Source organism: Protopterus annectens, chromosome 2.part0, assembly GCF_019279795.1.
Source record: "Protopterus annectens isolate FY-2018-M chromosome 2.part0, PAN1.0, whole genome shotgun sequence".
NCBI classification, from domain to species: domain Eukaryota; kingdom Metazoa; phylum Chordata; order Ceratodontiformes; family Protopteridae; genus Protopterus; species Protopterus annectens.
The window spans coordinates 1,861,967,392-1,861,986,736 of record NC_056728.1 but is presented as its reverse complement, the minus strand read 5'-3'; the positions used below and the strand labels follow the sequence as shown (position 1 = coordinate 1,861,986,736).

At 40.7% G+C, this 19,345-nt stretch overlaps 1 protein-coding gene across 1 annotated transcript in view; it reads right to left on the bottom strand.

Annotated features, from left to right (window-relative positions):
• Window positions 1-17,421, bottom strand: part of P3H1 (prolyl 3-hydroxylase 1) — a 798,122-nt gene extending 780,701 nt beyond the window's left edge. The window contains exon 1 of the mRNA XM_044061892.1: window positions 16,748-17,421. Within this exon, the coding sequence (XP_043917827.1) occupies window positions 16,748-17,317 (570 nt within the window). The 5' untranslated portion in view covers window positions 17,318-17,421. The remainder of the gene's footprint in view (window positions 1-16,747) is intronic.
• Window positions 17,422-19,345: the final 1,924 nt, after the last annotated feature.

The window sequence follows — 19,345 nt, the reverse complement described above, 5'->3', positions numbered from 1 at the left end:
TGCATGTGTTATGTTTTGAGGTGGTGGATTTTTGGGTGTCTGCTTTGGGAGCCTCTGTTGTTTTGGTAAGTTTTTTGTTAGAGCCTCCGAGTATGTCTTTGTGTTTTTGTGTGTTTGGTTTGCATTTGTGGTAGGTCTATGTGGGACTGGGTTTGGTGTGTGTGTGGTTACCTTCTCCTCCTGTCTGGTCTTGCCAGTCCTGAGTTGAGAGAGTTCAACCTCCAGTTTGGCTATATAGTTGCATCTCTCACATGTATTTGTGTTTGTTGGGAGGAGGAGAGGGTTGTCTGTGTACATGAGACAATTGTAGCATTGTCTCAAGATTCCCAGATTAACCAGCTGAACCGGAGAGGATGCCAGCAATCTACCACTCGACATGCTAGAATATTATAAGGGAGTGCTGTGCCTTTAAGGGAAGTGGGTACTCACAGGGGAAGGTAGGTGGATGTAGTGCTTATTTTAGTTGGCGAGTGCTTACTTAGAAGAGAGGTTTTGAGAACACGTGCTAGGCTTATAATAAAGTGATTAGACTAGATTATTATAAGAGTAGAGCTTTCTTAAGGGAAAATTTGAAGAGCACACTTGGCGGAGCCAGAAAAAGTTTAACCGCGTTGCGCTATGTGCATAACCGTGCAAAGCCGTGCAAACGCGGATTTTAAACAGGGAACTTCAAAAGAGCTAGAAATGGTCCAAAACAACCAATTACTACAAGCTCTTGTGCTGAGGTCACTCCTTCAGGGACAGATAGGCTGCTCAAGGCTCCCCACTCCCACTGTTGAGCAAAGAAACTTCCTTCTATCCAAGTAAGGCAATGGACACCACAGGAACTACACCACAGCCCAGAATACAGCAACGCCTGTATACTGGTCTAAACTAGTCGAGGTGAGGTGGGGAAACAAGGATATTTTTTTTGTTTTTTTTGTTTTTGAGATAGAAAGCACACAGAAATGCAGGAAACAGTAATAAATCAGTTACACAGGCTAGCACACTTTAGTGGGCAGCCTCAACAGTTAAATTAACAAACAAACAAACAATTTTCGACTAAATGAAACTTTAAGTGCAGATAATATATAATGCAACAAACAGTTAAAAAACAGTTTAAGCTTGTTCAAGGTAAGCAAGAGAAGGTATTTCAGGTAAAAAACAGCAAAAAATACTTAAATCAGGAAAGTAGTCGCTTTTCTCAGTTCTCTGCTGCTAGGATCACTCTGCAGGACCACGAGGAGCTGTTGCTGAGTAGTATAGCCAGAAAAAAAACGCGCAGAGGCGGATTTTAAACAGGGAACTTCAAAAGAGCTAGAAATGGTCCAAAACAACCAATTACTACAAACTGGTGGTGAACAGTTTAGTTTTTTTAGTTTTAGGTGTCTTTAAACATCATTGCTACTCCACCACCTCTTTTGCTTAGTCTAGCTTAAAAAATAATATTATAACTGCTGCATGTAATTTCAGAGTCTTTGATGTGGGGTTTTAACCAGGTTTCTGTAATAACAACTATGTCAGGACAGTAGGTGGCCAGGGTAGCATGAAAGTTAGTAATTTTATTTACCAGGCTTCTGAGATTGAAATTGGTTATAAGTAGATTAAAGTTTGAAGTAGATAAGATATAGGTAAATGCTTCAGATCCAGAGAGGGCTTGGTTAGAAGAATTTATATGAGTGTTAGGGAGGTAAAGTTGGGTTGGAGGTAAGTCATAGATAAGGCCTGGGTTGGGATGGATGTCAGCCTGTAGTTTAATATGTGTAAGGGATTGTAACAGTAGGTTTTTCAGTTTAGTGATAGCCAGATGGACCCTGAAAGTAGGAAGCTGAGGGTTTGAGGATTGAATATGTTTGAAAGTGTAAAGGAGGGCATTGGAAGAATTGTATAGTTGTGGGCAGATGCAGCTGTAAGGTTTAAGTGTGGGTTGGTGGGTAGAAAGAGTTTGAGCAGGGGGATGATGGTAGTACATGCTATCATTGTGGAAGTTTGAGGCATTATAGGCTAGTTAGAGAAAACATAGTAGAATGGAGTGGTAGTAAATAGAGTGGTGGGGTTGCACAGTTGGAGTGGGTACAGAGAGATAGAATGGAGAGAGGTGTTAATCAAAAGGGGAGAGGAGGAATAATTAGATCAGTATTAGAAACCCAAAAGACTTGGAGAAATTAAAAATGACAGAAATCTGCTGACCTCACAAGAGCCAAACATAATGAAAGTTTTGAAACATGAGGAGAATAAATCTAAGATGACTTCCCTGCTTAGTATAGCAGAAGCATATTGGCATCAAGTGGGAATGGAAATTAAACCAGAAGTAGACAAAAATCAGGCAGCAACTGAATGTGCCAAAAAACAAAAGAAAGAATATAAGGTGTAGGATCAGATTAGAAGGCAAGAAATGTGGAAAATGCATAAATATAGTTGCAAGTAAAGAAAATGTCTGGAAGAACCTCGTGTTGATCAGGATCAAACACCGGAATGGTTAAAGAGAGGTGAATTCAAACCAAGAGATGAAAGGTTAATATTGGCACCCCAAGATAGTGGTCTACATACACATTAAGTCCACTGAACATGTGGGAGAAACAGACAAATATGGGTTTTGTAAAACAGAACTGGAAACAGTTGCACACCTTGTTGCTTGTTGTGACATACTAATGGTAGAAGGACTGTATGCTGAAGATGTGGAAGAAAGATACCCAGACAGTTCCAACAGTAGTAGGAGCAATGGGTCTTACAAAAAAGAATCTATAATCATATTTAGATATGTTACTGATACACGTAATTCCATACAAATTGCAGAAAGAGTCATTACTGGCCACATTGCGGCTGCAGCAAAGAGCACTTCTGGCTGACATCAAAGATTGATACAATACTAATTTCATGAACTTTAATCATACTTTGACTTATGAATGGGGTCCATTCCCATTATGATATCAGAAACCCAAAAGATATGGAGAAATTAAAAAAGGCAGACACATAGCTGAAAGCTATGGTGTAGACAGAGACACCATATGGGAGCTTGCTGACATGTGCAGTCCTCACATGGAATTCCTGCACTTGAGTAAAATACTGATCCCTGTGGAGACTAAGGTACGTGTATCACTGACTATCCTTGTTACAGGGACATTCCAGTGACAATCAGGGGATATGGTGGGCATATCACAGGCATCTGCCATAAAAATACTACACCAGTTCCTTGATGTTATGCTGAAGCATTTGGAGGAGTATATGTGGCTCCCAATGACCACAGATGAGATAAAGAACAGTGTTCAGGATTTCTACAAAATAGTCCATTTTCCTAAAGATCTGTGAACCACTGACTGCACTTACATCACCACCAAGGCCTAAATTGGTCTACATGGATACCATATACCAACTGGAAGGGTTTACACTTCATCAATTAATTGGTGGCGTGCAATGCAGACAGTATTATATAAAGTGTACCTATGCTCCATCCAGGCAATTCCCATGATTCTGACATGTGGCACACATCCAACCTCTAACAGTAATTTGTGCTGGGGTAACTTCCAACAGGGAAATCTTATAGGCCATTCTGGATATGCAAGAACTAAAAGTTTAATACGAACCAAAAAAACTATAATCGAATACAAAAAAATCAAAAAATAATTAACAATAAATAATAAAAATTAATAAACAAAACATCAACAAAAAAAAAATCAATAATTTTATTTTTAAAAAAATATACATACTAAAAAAAAATCTTTGTTCATCCCTTTATTCACTTGCAATTTCTATATTTTAAAAAAAGCATTTGATGTTATTATTAAGTATAGTTTAATTTAAACTAGTTTTAGTAGTTTCATTCATTCATTAGTTTTGTTCTTTCGCTCAAAATTTTTAAAATCTCCAGCTCGAGATCATCAGCAATAATAATTTAAAAATTGAACAAAAAAATATATCTGTTCTGTTTTAGTGTGTAGTTACAGGGGGCTGTGTTTTCTCATCATTTTTGATGATGTAAAGAAGATGCTCTGATTCTAGTATTTAAACAACGGGTAGTCATGCCGGTTCCCACACAAATTTAGGACCTTCAGTCCTTCTCCTTTTAATCTCTTCTATCAATTTAATTTTCCAGTTGTCAACACAAGTCATGTCAATCTGTCTGTCTGTCAGAACTAGTGTCTAAAGAACACAAAGCATCAATGTTATAACCACTCCACTTCTTCTGATTCTGTCCACTGTTGTTAGAAGAACTAGAAAAATAAAATAGGTTTAAAAATACTGTCACGTTCTAGTACTTCCTCACTAGTAAATACTAGTAGTTTTTGTGAGAATCACCCCCTGTGTAAAAAAAAAGAAAAAAAAAGTGTTAAAATTCAATCAATTCATCCTTTTGGATGTCATCCCCCGCTATCGTATATAAACTGCCTCGTTCGAGGTTTCTGATGACATGTCTGTTGGGTGGTGTGAGTGGCATACCCATTAGTGAATGTCTCTCATGTGAATCTTACTATGTAAACGCTCATCGCCAGCATCCCAATATAATGATACATCTAAGAAATTCACTGTGTGCCAACATTTCTCTAAGTAATTTTACATAATCAAAAATAGAGTTAATGTCTGTAAAAAAACTGCATCTTCCAAATGGGGAAATGGGATAAAGAAAAAAGAAAAACATCAAAAATGAAAAAATGATGTCACTAAAAAAAAGCGGTTCCTGTAAATAAATACCAAACTTACTCAGAAAGTGCCAGGAAGGAATCTCTGACTGATGAGATGGCTCAAAAAAAATGGACCCAAAAAATCAAATCACCAGGAAATGCCTCTCTGTGATGGGAATGTGACATGTGATTCTCACAAAACTAGTATTTACTAGTGAGGAAGTACTTAATGAAGAGATTAGAAGGACTTTAGACAACAACCACCTTTTAAAGTAGTAAGTAGTTATGCTGATTGCAAAAAAGGGGGGGGTTTACATCAGTTCAGTGTTCTGTGTCCTACTATGGCTGTTGGCATGACTACCCGCTGTTTAAATACTAGATCAGAGAGCATCTTTACAGCATCAAAATATATTAACATCAAATGCTTTTAAAATATAGGAAATTGCAAAAAACCAAATTGTTTGATTGATTTTAATTGAGTAATTGTTTGTTAATTATTTGTCTATTTAAATGCATTGGATTATGGTTGTTTTGTATTCTGATGAAGTTTATCATTCTGGATATGCCCTGAAATTATTGCTGATGACACTAATACACAAACCGTACAACAGGGGTTAGATGCAATTTAAAAATGCACTATCACAGACACGCAACATCATCAAGCATGTGTTCTAAGTGATAAAAGCCCACTTCTGTCACCTAGAGTCCACCGGTGGTGCACTGCAGCATGCCGCAAGACCTGCAATATGATATTTACTCTCTGTGCAATTCTGCACAACATGATGGTGCATTAACATCTACAGTATGGGCTCACCATTGATGGACCACACATACCAGAGCCAATAGCAAGAACGGCACCAGTTGAGGAGCGGTTAGAGGAACCGGTTACAGGGAAAGACCATAAGAGGCAGAGGTAGGCACAATCCACCAGCAGAACTACTTCTAGGGGAAAAGACCATAAAAGGCAGAGGTATGCATAGTACACTGTAGCACTGGCAAAGAAGCAGCACCTGGTCAATAATTATGTGCTAGAACATATACAATATAGAGTAAAACTAATGCATGTAATACTGTAGCCATGCTATGCTGTACAGTGCATTCAATGGCCATTATACGAACCTGACATCACCTGTACCTAAAACACAGCAGTGAAGACAGGGGACAGTTTTCATGATATGCACAAGTGGAGAAGTGCACAGTGATAGGGTTTATCAAAGAGTACAATGGTGGAAGGGGACTAAAGATGTGGAAGGAAATGTGTAACATGGGCAGGATATTAGGGGAATAGGGTATACTTTACAGGGATGGAGTGCTGTTTCCTGAGGGAAGTAGGAATCCAGATTTAGTGGATACTTGCTCAGTATGTATTCTGGTGGCACAGTTCCTGCATATGTGGTTGCATTTGGTGTAACTGTGGTTGTAACAGGTGTTATAGGTTCCCAGGTGGAAACCACACAAATTGTGAATGCCCCCAACCACAGATGCACCACCACCAAGGAGTGGCTCTGAGAACACCACCTGGTGGAAAGGACAAAGTCGATCCATGAGACTGTGACCACCTGACCATACCACATGCCTTTCTACTACATTAAATTGCATCTGTGCAGCAGGTCTTGAATGCCACCAGCCACAGATGCATCTCCACCAAGGACTGGCACTGGGAACAATACCTGCTGGCAAGGACAAAGTCAAATGATTTGAGATTGTGACCCCTGACTACGCCACATGCCTGAATACTACATAAGTTGCATCTGTGCAGGTAACTATACTGTGTCACACTAAACATTCAGTTGGTGGGCGGTGTGGAAGAGGTAGTGGTACATGATCTTGACCTACCTGTCCTGCGGAGTACACCAACAGTAGAGACGGATGAGCAATGGACACAGGAACAGAGGCCCTGGCATGTAGAGGCAGACAGTCCTGCTGAGGTACTGAAAGTTCACCCCCGTGCTTGTCCAACATGCCAAACAGTTGAGCAAATCCCTCATGTACGTCATCACACAGGGTGTGTAATACACCTTTCTACCTGTGCCTGGATAACACTTCTATATAACTAATATGCAATGCTTACTGTAACACCCAGTTCGGGCAATGAGTGGGAGGCATGATGTTGACAGCCACTGGCCCACTCTTCCTAAACCTTGTCCTTACACTCTTTAGAGGTGCAACTGAACATTGCTGGTTCATGGGCAGGAGACAATGATGCTCCCCAAGTAGGAGTGCTGGACATGACCTGTACTATAATGGGCTCCGGAGAAAGAACATGACTCACAAGCAACAGAGCTAAGTCAGTGGATGTGTCTGGTATTGTGCCCTCCACAGTCCATGTTGACAACAGTGGCACTGTGTTCTCACAATGTACTAGTGTAAGACTGCCATTTTCCTCAGTGTCCAATGACATCAGGTAAGATCTGTTCATTGACAGAAGACCCCATAATTGTAGCACTTGTAAAAAAAGACAGATAAACAGCTGTGTGTAATTAATGTGACAATCATATAAGAACTATGCAAAGGAAGAAATAAACATACTTTATGTGGTATGCCTTTGTGCCTGCATCCCAGATCTGCCTGTAGAGGAGGTAACGGAGTGTTAAGCACCCCCAAGCTCACAGAATTGCCATATGCCACCAAAATGTATTACTGACATCAGGAAATGCCAGTATGTGCAACCCTAACAGATCCATGGGATGATGCATCAATTTCTGCTCCTGCATCTAGGCCTCTGCCAGGTAGTGTCCTTTCACTCTCCTCAGAGAGGGAAAATGGGAATTCCTCTATGGCACTAAGGATGGTTTAAGACAGCAGATCCCACACTCATGGCCATCCTCTCCTGTGCAACTGCATTGGCCTTGTTGAAAGCATACAGAATCGTATCAGTGACTACAGATCTAATGTGTTGGTTTGCTGTAGCCACTGACTGCATTAACATCTGCCACCCACTCACCTGGTAACTCTTGTTTGTGCTCAGTATCCACCATCCAGCTTTATATGTTTATACACAGTTACTAGGCTATTGGCCCAAGAGATATTTAAGCCTAGCGAAGCTTACCCTAAGTTTACCAAGATATTGCTGATGTATCAATATCCCAAGGAATTGTACAACTTACAATATAGGAGTGTACACATCAAGCATTCACAGGCTGCCATTGTCTATTAGGGCTATCAGTGTCAAACCAAGAGTAAATTTGTGATTTCCCATCCATTGGTCCAAGTACATTTGAATATAGGGATGACCTTTACTTCACATGCATGGCAAAGCCTGTTCCACATCAGGAACACATACCTGTCCCTCCAACATGAACTGCTTAAGTTGCAGACAAGGTTTATGTCCTTAGAACAGGCATTTCTGATTTGTCTTGTAGATATGCAACAAATCCATCAGTGTGGGATCAGAGAATACATTTGTCCTGTAGCCATCTATAGGAGACTGAGTACATGGAGAGGGTTTTTAGACAGTCATTGCAGGACTTGTTGCTTACTTCTTATATTCTTTTTGTGAGGAACCTCTGGTCTCTCAAGCTTTTCAAGTGCCTGGTCAGATACATGCTGAAGGATGCATTGTACTCAATAACTAGTTGGATGAGAGCCAAGTGCAGTAGAACAATGACCTCCTTGGATCTGGATGCCATGCCATTACTTATAAGTTGTGCAGCATAGCATAACTTTCTCACCACAGTAGACACGCAGTGGTTGAATGTCAGGTTACTGCCAGCATGCTCTCCCAGATCCTCACCACTGAGTCTACTTTTACGAGTGTATTGTCATGTGGTAATTTCCAGGAATCACCATCTTTCCAGGATTCAATAACCACATATATGTATTTTACTTATTTATTGGCCTTTATTTATCTGGAAAGTCTGACTGAGCAGTGTCCTTTCTCAGTGGAGGCCCTGAAAGAAAAGCTCTGTTATACAGACATCATGGACACCATTTTCATTGTTTCATCATTTAAAGTCAGTTTCATTCATGAACAACAGTTCCATTATTCAGTCCTCCTTGACATAAGTTACAACATTTACAAGCTATTTATATAAAAAATAACAGTTACATGAGTTGAATATGAATATATTTTTTTTAAATACAGGACAATATATGCAAAGCAATATCATCACTATGCACAGATTGTCAGGTTTTACGCAAGAATATTTGTTACTATAAAGACTTGTTCAAAGTCTAGGACATAGGAAGATGAGATAAAGTGTCAGAGCAGCCCAAAGAAAGGAAGGACGGGAGGAAGCACAAGGAAGATGAAGAAGATGAGATGATATAAGAGGTATAGTCCTGTTAGCCGTAAATTAGGTTTGGTGCAGCAGACGAGTTATGCCATGAACTAATATAGCTATCAGTTTAACCAAGGGGAGTACCGCTTATCTAGCAGGTGTTGCTTCAGTTGGCATTTAAAGTCCTTCAGGTTGCAGAATGTTCTTAAGTGGAGTGGGATGGTATTTCAGCTATTAACAATGCAATGTGAATACAGGGAGTGATCTGCATTGTTGCTAGGTTTAGTTATGGACAGTAATGATTTGTCAGTGGATCATAGAGGTCTGTTAGTAATGTAAGGTTGAATGATGGGGGAAAAAATGGTAATTCTTCAGGGCTATGAAGTAGTTTGAAGTTTTAATTAATTAAAATGCAGCAGGAAGTTAGTAGGTAGAGCCAGTTTAGTTGTTTTAGAGAGCACCAGTGATGTGATCTAAAGTGTTGGTTAGTTATGAATTTGGCTACTTTACTGTAGCATCGTTCTAGTTTTGCTGCTAGAGAGGAATTGTGACTGGTTTAGATAGGAGAGGCATATAATAGTGTGAGGAGTAGAAAATAAGCGGATATGTTTTGTCTAGCACAGTTAGTAAGGTATTTTTTTTATTTACTCTTTTGCTGATTGGGTAAACCCACTAGGCTTGTAGCCTCAATTTAGGGGAGACCCAAGGTGGTATTTATACTACTAAGTGAAATTTTGGCAGGGCATCAGGGAACTTCTCCTACTCTTTTAAATAGGTGCTATGGGATCTTTTACATCCACCTGAGCTAACACAACCTCAGGCAGGTGAGGCCTTTATTTAACATCTCATCCGAAGGACAGCTCACTCAGTATCAGTAAGCCATCTACCTGGTGAGGGAATAGAACCCACAGACTTCTGCAGCAAAGGTTAGTGTGCTACCTGTTACGCAACTAACACTTTACTCTACAGAGGCAGCCTAGCTTTAGGTGTGTCTTCTTTATGGCTTGCTGAAGGTGGAAATCAAATTGCAGGTGTTCATCTATAATCACAGATAATAGTTTGATGTGGGATACCAGTTCTATTCTGGGAGGAAAGAGATTTGAGAGGAAAAGTAGCAGTTTAATTTTTTTTGGATTCAGGTAGTCGTGAGTTGTCAAGTAAAGCTTCTATGGAGGAGAAGGATTTCTGGGTGTGTGTTGGGAGCATGGGCAGTGTCCTGGCAGCAAATATTAGACTGGAGTCATTGGCATATTGTACATGGTAGCCTCTTCAGCTGCTGCGTTTAGGCCATTGATAAATAAGTTAAATAGTAGTGGTCCTAAGATGAAACCATATGGGACTCCGATGGATATATAAAGGGGAGATATTATCTTGTCATTTCCCTCCTTGGGACCTGTTAGTGAGGTAACTAAGAAACCACTTAAGTGAGGAGAGTGAAAGTCAATAGAAGAGAGTTTAGTTGGAAGAATCTGATGACTGACTGTGTTGAATGCCTTGGATAGCTCCAGAAATAGGGCTCTGGTTAACAGACCTGAATTTCTAGTGTAATTTATTATATCTGTGAACCGTATAAGGGCAGTAGCTGTACTGTGACTGGGTCTGAATTCTGCAGTCATCTACATACCTGGTCAGCCACAGGCCCCTGACATTTGCCTTAACTTCCGAGAAACAGATGCCAAAAAGAAAAGGCTCCAGCACCGACCCTGTGTGACTCCCTTAGAGAGTGGCCTTTTTATGGAGGTGGATTTCCCCATCCTACCTTCCTGTGTCCTATCAGTGATCCAGCTGGCTATACATTGGGTGACGTGGATTTATGCCTAATTTTGTACATTTATCTACAATACTCAAATACGTTACTGTGTCAAACAACTCGGCCAGGTCAGGGTAGGCAGTGTGCACTGTTCTGCCCTCATCCGTAGACTTATTGAAATTCTCAAAGAATTCAACCAAGTTAAGAAGGCATGATCTGCCTTTATCAAAACTGTACTGGGTAGGGTCCAGTGTCTGTCAGTTCCCTATGTCATTTTTTATCAGATCCATGATTCTTTCCATGGACTACATGAAGGGCCTACAATAGTTTATTTCTGGAAGAACTCCTCAAGGTGCTTTTACTCTTTAGGGGCCATGTATCTACCTGTAAATCTGGACATACATCTATGGTCAGTAAGTGGGCAGAAAATGTATGCAGCACCATCTGTACTGTAATGTATCCATGTGGCAGCTGCACCTCTATAAGGTACCATACCTGCCATACTGCATTATCACAGGACACTTTCTCATAATTGCCTGGTAGGGCAGCATGGGGACAAACTGTGCTTTGACAAGCACCCTGTAACCAGTCTATGCTTACCTGTTTCTAAGAAAGCACAGCCATTGTGCTCCCATATATTCACCCCATTCTCTATTGGTTATCCACATGCCTTCCTCACCCCACCCTGTCCACTCTTAGCCACACATATGATCCACAGATGCACACTTTATACAATGCAACATAATCCTCTCCATCTGAGCTGCTTACCAAAGGACAGAATCCGCTTCAAACAACCCCATAGTCATGCTCTTCATGGTCTACTGCTGTCTGCACCTATGCCCTGTCTTCTCTGTTTCACTGGTGCAACCCTCTCCATTCCCTTGTCCGCAGATTTCTGTGGAGCAACCCCCTAAAGTAAAAAAAACGTACAGGAATCTCTTTAACTATAAATGGCCTGTGCATCCTTACCAGAACAAAAATTCTACATTTCTGTAGTCTGTAAACCAATGTAGCTGTATAACTTAGTCATCTATACCAACCATCCCTGAGCTCCCCATACCCCTGTCGGCAAGAACTTGTGGAAAAAAAGCTACAATAAAAGATTCTTACAGTTATCCAGTCATTCTCTTCACCTGCCACTGGCCTGTGTACCCTTAACACAGCATATGTAGAAAGCTTCTTTTCAATGTAGACCCATATGAATATTATCTTTGTGATCTACTCTGTTCCTAAAAATATTCAATAGCATGATGTGCGCTGTAATGCTGATGGCTGTTTATATTGTGATATTTCAGGGCTTGTAGCAAGGCAGTTATGTTAATGAAGCAATTTAGGGTAACAGTCTTAGCATCACAGATTTAGTGCAATGTGTACCATCTCTAGGCTGGGCAATGCAGATAATACCTACCGATGCACATACACTGAAAACTGAGAAGCAGTCTGTGCATGTGTGGGTAGAGCCGTGGCTTCCACAGAGCTGCAGGCTTAGTCTGCTTCATGATTCTGACATATCCATGGACATCAACATGGGCATGGCATGTACACAGCCAATACCTTATGTCTACAGCATGTCTGCCATCTCAGCAGCAGTGCTGCTGAGATACAACTATGTGGTGACATTGGGCTATGCTGCACTGCCATACTGACTGTTGTTGTTCATCACATGATTCCCACAATGTGCATTAACATGAATCTGCTACCATTTTCCTCTTTATAACAACCTGTGACCTGGTCAATGTTCCTAAACAATCTATGTCTAGAAGGGCTCCCACATAGTGCAGGAAAGTAGAATATTTCCCTATGTCCTACATCAGCACCACTGAAGAGCCTGTTGGGGATTCTTTTGATGTCCTCCAATACAAGGTAGATGCCTGTCACTGGCTTGCCACTGTAGTAAGCAATGTCATAAGCAAAACCTGCTCTGATAAGCACTGCCAGCATTATTATAGCAGCCTAAATAGGCAACAGTGTGACTGTGTTAACCACTGGGAAGAGGATGTTAGACCTAGAAAGCCAGATCTGTACAGTAATTAGTAGTGAATGGTGGCTGCTTATAAAAAGCTAAGCATTCTTATTTAGCTATATGCAGTTCTTGGAATTCATGGACACATTTATTTTTTTTCCTGTTTTTTATCATACAGTGAGATAGAAGGAAAACTATCTGGTAAGCCAGTGGAGTCTAGCATGACTGTCCAGTCATCAGAGTACATATATGGAACTGATGTTATAGCTGCATACCTATTAGGCACCAACTTCACTGTCCACGTCTCAGCTGCTGCTAATTATTTTAACAAGTGTTTACAGTTTTGCTTTGCTTTGAGTGTCACATACCTTGTCATTGCAGGGTGCTGTTTATCCTACTACCAGTGGCTACAACCAGTAACATGCTGATGCAGACTGGGCTAACAGTGGGTGCTCCACCACAACACCCAGTACTGTCATCTCACTTTGGATCGGATAGGCTAGCATCATTTAGGGCTACATTCATATCTCTCCACTCTGCCATCCATTATTCTTACACACAGCCATGGCCAGTCTGCCATGCCTTATTCTTATACCAGCCTTTCTTTCCACTACATCTTTCTGTGCCAGTTACACCAGGCATACCACAGGCATGCACATAACATGCTGCCATATGTCATGTTACATTATTACCACTAAGTTACATTGACCCAGACATATTCTTTTTGCAATTCTGTGGTAATATGTATACCACACAGTCTCCATGCCGTGCAGTACATCATTTGGTAAGCTGTTGTCTTCCACCTACTGGCAAACTCCACTGGGCAATGCAACAAATGTTCAGGGGATTATTCAGCCTATGTTCACTGCCCCTTATGATCACAATGTTTACAATTCATGGGCTGTGCACCAGTCTAAAACTGTGGACTGGGTAGATGGCATTTAATCTTGCCCCTTGTGGTGCATGTACTAATGTAGAACATTGTGGTGCAATACTGGCCACAACAGTATGTAGTGTGGCAGCAGCCTCTGTACCATGCACCTGCCTTGTCATCACCTGCCAGGTACCCAGCAGTCTTCAAGCCCACTTCTCTGTGTGGTAATGTAGGCTATTTAGCCCTCTGGTAGTCTGCTCCTGGGGGAGTTTAGGCTCCCTATCAAGGGCATCACTGGGGATCCCAGTATTTCACCCAGCAGAAGCTGGAAGGCCTGTTGATGGCCATGGTGGACCAGTGGCTGAACACCTGTATTGGTAGCCTGAAGTGTGTCCTTGTACCCCTGGCAGAGTTGTACAGTTACTCGGCCCTAAGTAATGGGCCAACATTGGCTGGGCCCCGCCACATTAGGATAGTGACAGAGATGCCTGACCTCAGGTTGGGTGCAGCACTGTGCAAGGTGGCATTCAGCCATCACATTTGCCTATCTCTTAACATGGTGTTCCCCATCCTTGTATTTCATTTCCCTCCCTGGTGTGTAATCCCATCCTCTCCATCACCAATTGACCCTCATCTGTCAGACTGTCTGTGTCTCTCCTTTGCATTCTTCTCTACATTTGTTTCACCACCTCCTATCTTGGTCTTTCCTGTCACTTGCGTTTGTACATCTGCCCCTTCTGTTATCCATATAACCGCTTTCCCACCCATACCTTCCCATGCCACCTTCCTCTTCTGTCTTCTTGAAAATATATAAACGGGCATATGCCTCCCCCTAGAAAAACATATAAAACAAACATTAAAACATTCTTTCTTTCCCCCTGTTCCTTTGTGTGGTCATCTGCTTGTTCTTCCCCCTCTGTCTGTTCTATACATCAATTTCCTTCCCATTTATAATAAGAAAAAAATAGCGATTTTGCTATGTAGCCTTACTTCAGCTATCAGCTTTGCTCCTAGTGTTACAATGTTGTGTAAGTAAATGTGCATCAGTGTGAACATGTTACATGCATGCTACTGGACTCATAAGGTCACATGAATACCACAACACTTTCCCGGTGACTACTGAATCGGTTATGTTTTCATCTGCAAACTCCTTACTTCTTCAGACCCCACTGCATAACATCACTTGCTCTGTATATTTGTATAGTTCACCAGTATCAGTGTACATGATTGCACTACTTCAGCTGTACTATTTGGCCCTTAGGCACCCATGTAAGTGATTTTTTTTCAGAATTCAAACTAAAGTATTTCCGTAGCATTCCCTCATTAAAGGTCTCTAGAACAGTCAATGAAAAGTTATTCCACTGTGTTCACTGCATAATAACACACTGTCGTACTTTTATATGGCATGCTATTGGTACACATAAACAAGAACAATTCCTTATTTCCTTATATGCATTTAAGAATACAGTATACACTTGTATCAAAACTGTGGAATGCTGAACATACCTGAATTTATATACATACCTTGAACTGTTCTCATTCATTCAAAATGCATAAGATAATTAATAATGTATACCCTCTATAAACTTTTATCTCCAACTACAGTTGTAAATGGGCTTCAACCCATCACAACTAAAGCAATCAGAAAACCATAAATATATATATGTTTTGCAATACCATTTCTTTAAACCATTTTCCACACAGCACAGAAGATGAGGAAAATTACAAAGATCCCAAAATGAGTGCCGACTCTTCTTGTCAGCTGAACACTTGGAATGTGACATACAGAGATAATTACGACAACGATGGTCAGCATATCATTAATTTTCAATAACAATATGTGAGTACACGTCTGTCTTCATCCACTGCTAGGGTTACCACCTTTTCAAATGGCCAAAGTGGGACATTTTTGGTGCAAACATCAGATTTTACAGGCCAACACATACCCACGGTCAGTACAAAGGTTAGAACTTAACTTTTTTTCTTAAATAAAAGCTTATTCTTGTAGCATTTTAGTTGCTTATTCTGTTTCTTATAACATGTAGGTATTTTAGATAGAGAATAACTGTTTTATGCAACTATTACACAAAATATAGGAAATAATTTTGTCCTAAAATCTCAGGACATTTGCCATTTTTACAATTTTTTGCCAGGACACAACTGCCCAAAGAGGGACTGTTCTTCCTCGTAAAGTGGTTGTGCTTTTTCTCTCTACTTAAACAGCAAAACAAACAAGTTCATTTAACTCGTAAAAGTTGCTGCACTGCACATTCATATTTAAACATGAGCGCTGTTTCTCTTTTCTTTATTATATTAATTCGGATTGTTTCTGTTTTCAGACTTACTTAAAATTAACAATGTGCCTTTCAGACCCCCTCACCAATCCCATGCAGCACAGTAAGAACAGATGAAACTCCAGTGTAAGACCGCCCGAGACCGACCGACGTGGCACTGCCGAATCCCCCACAGCAAATCAAACAGCAAGAAGCACACTACTCTCTGAGATTACACATGGCTCCTTTTCACCCGTGTGGCAGTCGTCCAGTGTCTCTCGTGTAAACAGTCCATTTTATCTTATTTACCCTGCTTAACGATTTTATAAAACATGTCATACGGCTCAGCTGTCCCTCATCTTCTAGGACCCCCTGACCTTGCTTCAGTGATTTTACCTGTCCCCCTTAAACGTAACTTTGTAGAAGCAAGATTTAAAGGCAACAGAACTAGCGCATAATAGTCGCATGAACCTCTTAGAAAGGTCACACTTAAGAGAAAATAAATAGTTTTACCAGGGTTATAAAAATATGCTGTCTCTGAATCATTCTAGGGTTACCACCTGTCCCACTTTGCGAGGGACAGTCCCTCTTTGAGCAGTTGTGTCCTGCAAAAAAATGTAAAAATGGCCAATGTCCTCAGATTTTAGGGCAAATTGTTTTCCTATATTTTATGTAATAGTTGCATAAAACAGTTATTCTGTATCCGAAACACCTAAATCTTATCAGAAACAGAATAAACAACTAAAATGCTGCAAGAATAAGCTTTTATTTAGCCAAAAAGTGAATTTCTGTCCTTTGTACTGGTCATGGGTATGTTTTGGCCTGACGTTTGTACCACAATTGTCCCACTTTGGGCATTTGAAAAGGTGGCAACGCAACCTGAATCTTACAAAAAGCGGTAGTTGGGTAAAGTTGTAAGCCGTACTTTACGAACTCGCTAACCACACAACTGTTTGGGCATAAATTGCAATCGCAGCCCTAGTTACCAGTCCTTTTAAATCTAATCTATCAGACACAAATGCACACACCACCAGTGGTGACAAGTCCCAAGCCACTGTCTGCCGCTTACCTTAAAGTAAGCCATCTGAAGGTAGTTGTAAGGGATGCGTTTCTGAAACTCATTCTCCACTTCCTGGCTCACATGGAATAGAGTCGAGGGACATCCAAACTGCTCTCTCTCGCAGGTACGGAGACAATCAGCACGGCGTAGCAACTGCTGGAAGAAAAGTAAATCACGTACAGAAACAGAAAGGCCAGTTCCTGAAGTTCCACTTTCATGGTGGACGGGAGTCTCCTTGCCCGGGGGGGTAGGGAGCGCCGGCTTTTCCTCTCCAGGCTTAGCGGTACCGTTTGGGAAGAAAAAGACCGTATTATCAGCACAGCTTATCCGACAATGCACCCGGGCCCGACGAAGAGCTTTGTGGTTGCGAAGAGCCCGTTCCATGTGAAGGATCACTGCGGTCCAGTCCCCGCGATGGTACGCCTCCACACCGCTGTCAAACAGCACATCGCAGGGCTCCAGGCGGCCCTTAGATACCGGCAGTCCTTGAACCTCGGGTAAGCCATCGGCAAAAACGGTGAGAGGGGGCAATAGAAGGGCATGGAACACAAGTAATATCGCCCGAGCTGTAGAAGCCATGAGAGACAACAGAAGAGTTATCCGAAGTACAGACAGTCGGACAGAAACAGGGAAAGAACCAAAGTGAAGAATCCAACATAAGCCAAACTTCAGCCGTTACTCCTCCTCCGAGGTGGAGTTTTTTTTATCAGAGGAGTAGGTAGCTGTTTTGAGAGCAGAGGCATGAGCATCATTTATGGAGACAAAGTAAACTAAATTCAACTGTATGCATTATATATATATACATACATATATATATACATATATATATATATATATATATATATATATATATATATATATATATATATATATATATATACACACACACACACATATATTTACGATCATACACACAATTATATATAAATAGATAAATAGATACAGCTATAGATATATGAAATATGTGCGCGTGTGTGTGTGTACATAATGAATACAGCTGATATTATTTGCAGCACACAATGCAAGAATCCAGCATAAGCCAAACTTCACTTGTTACCAGAGCACCATTTATGGAGAAATAAAAGTAAACCGAATTCATCTGTATACATTATGTCTACACGCATACACATATATGTATGTGTGTTTCTCATGTTCCTGCACTCTTGTCACATTGTAAAAATGGCCACTTGCCCTTGACAACTGTATTCTTTCTTCTGTGAGAAGAGATGCAGGGAGTCATAGTAGAAACATTGCAGCAGACCTGGCCAGGCATGATTAAATCCCATTACAACTGACTCCCTTTCTGTGCATTATTCCTCTTAACAATGCTTACTAGTGGATTACTTCAAAAGGTTGTCATTTTCATTACCCCCCCCCCTTTTACATTTTTACACTTTGTCAGGGTATCACATCAATATTGGTGAATGAGACTAAATCACCTAGACCAAGGTATGTAGTCATAATTATGATTTTAAGAGCAAGGTTTGAGATGTTATTCTTACTGCACACCAGTAGTTCCAGGATAAACACTGTAATAGACTGTTCTTTATGCTCTTGGTGCATATCTTTTTAAATACTTGATCTGATGTCAGTTTTCATTTTATCCTTGACATATGGGTTCGGTTCTGAGCATCAGAACCAACTCAACCATTACTACAGCTCATGATCGCCAAAAACTCTCGAACTTAACCCTTACCGATACTGCTCCAGTCCCAGTTACCTCAGATCTCGTTTGTCGCTTTTCATGTCAGATGTGATTCTCCACTGCTGTCGAGCTAAGTAGCAATTTTTGTATTTTGAACTTTTCTTCTACTTTTTGTTACAGTCCTTTCTGTAATATAACTAATCATCTACCTGTCTTTACTCTTTCTGTACACTTTGGTGTATTTTATATTCCTTCTCCCTTGTTTACCTTTCACAGTATTTTGTATCTTCTTTACACTCATGTAATCTTGACCATCATTGCTGATAGTACTTTCTGTGAACCTTTTTAAGTATTTTAAAAATTTTGTTTTAAGACTTAGTTGTGCCTGTTGTTGTGCGAGGCTTCTTCCCTTTGTGTGTGAATTTCAGAGTATTGAAGTTGTAGAACATTGAACCACTGATCATCGAGGACCAGAGGATCAAAGTTCTGCAATATCAAACTCAAAAAAAAAAAAAAAACTAAAATGCTTGCCCCCCGACCCCCCCACACCTCCTACTACTTAAATATACCAACTCCAAGATTGTACTTAAGTGAGCAGAACAGTAAAGTTCTTATTCCGCACTGTACGTCGATCTCCATTCACAGGGTTCAATATTGCAAAACTTCGATCCTCTGGTCTTTGATGGTCAGAGGTTCGATGGGCATGTGTGTGTGTGTGTGTGTGTGTGTGTGTGTGTGTGTGTGTGTGTGTGTGTGTGTGTATACCTGTTTTGTGCCAGGTTTTTATCATAGATATGGTTGATAAACCTAAACCCCCTTCTGGCTTTAAGAGATGCCAGAAATGTATTCATAAAATTCCTTTATCTGATGCACATTTACTGTGTGTATACTGTTTGGAGCACCTCTATCTCCAGGAGGACTGCTCCATCTGCCACTCGTTCAGTCATGGATAGGAAGAACAA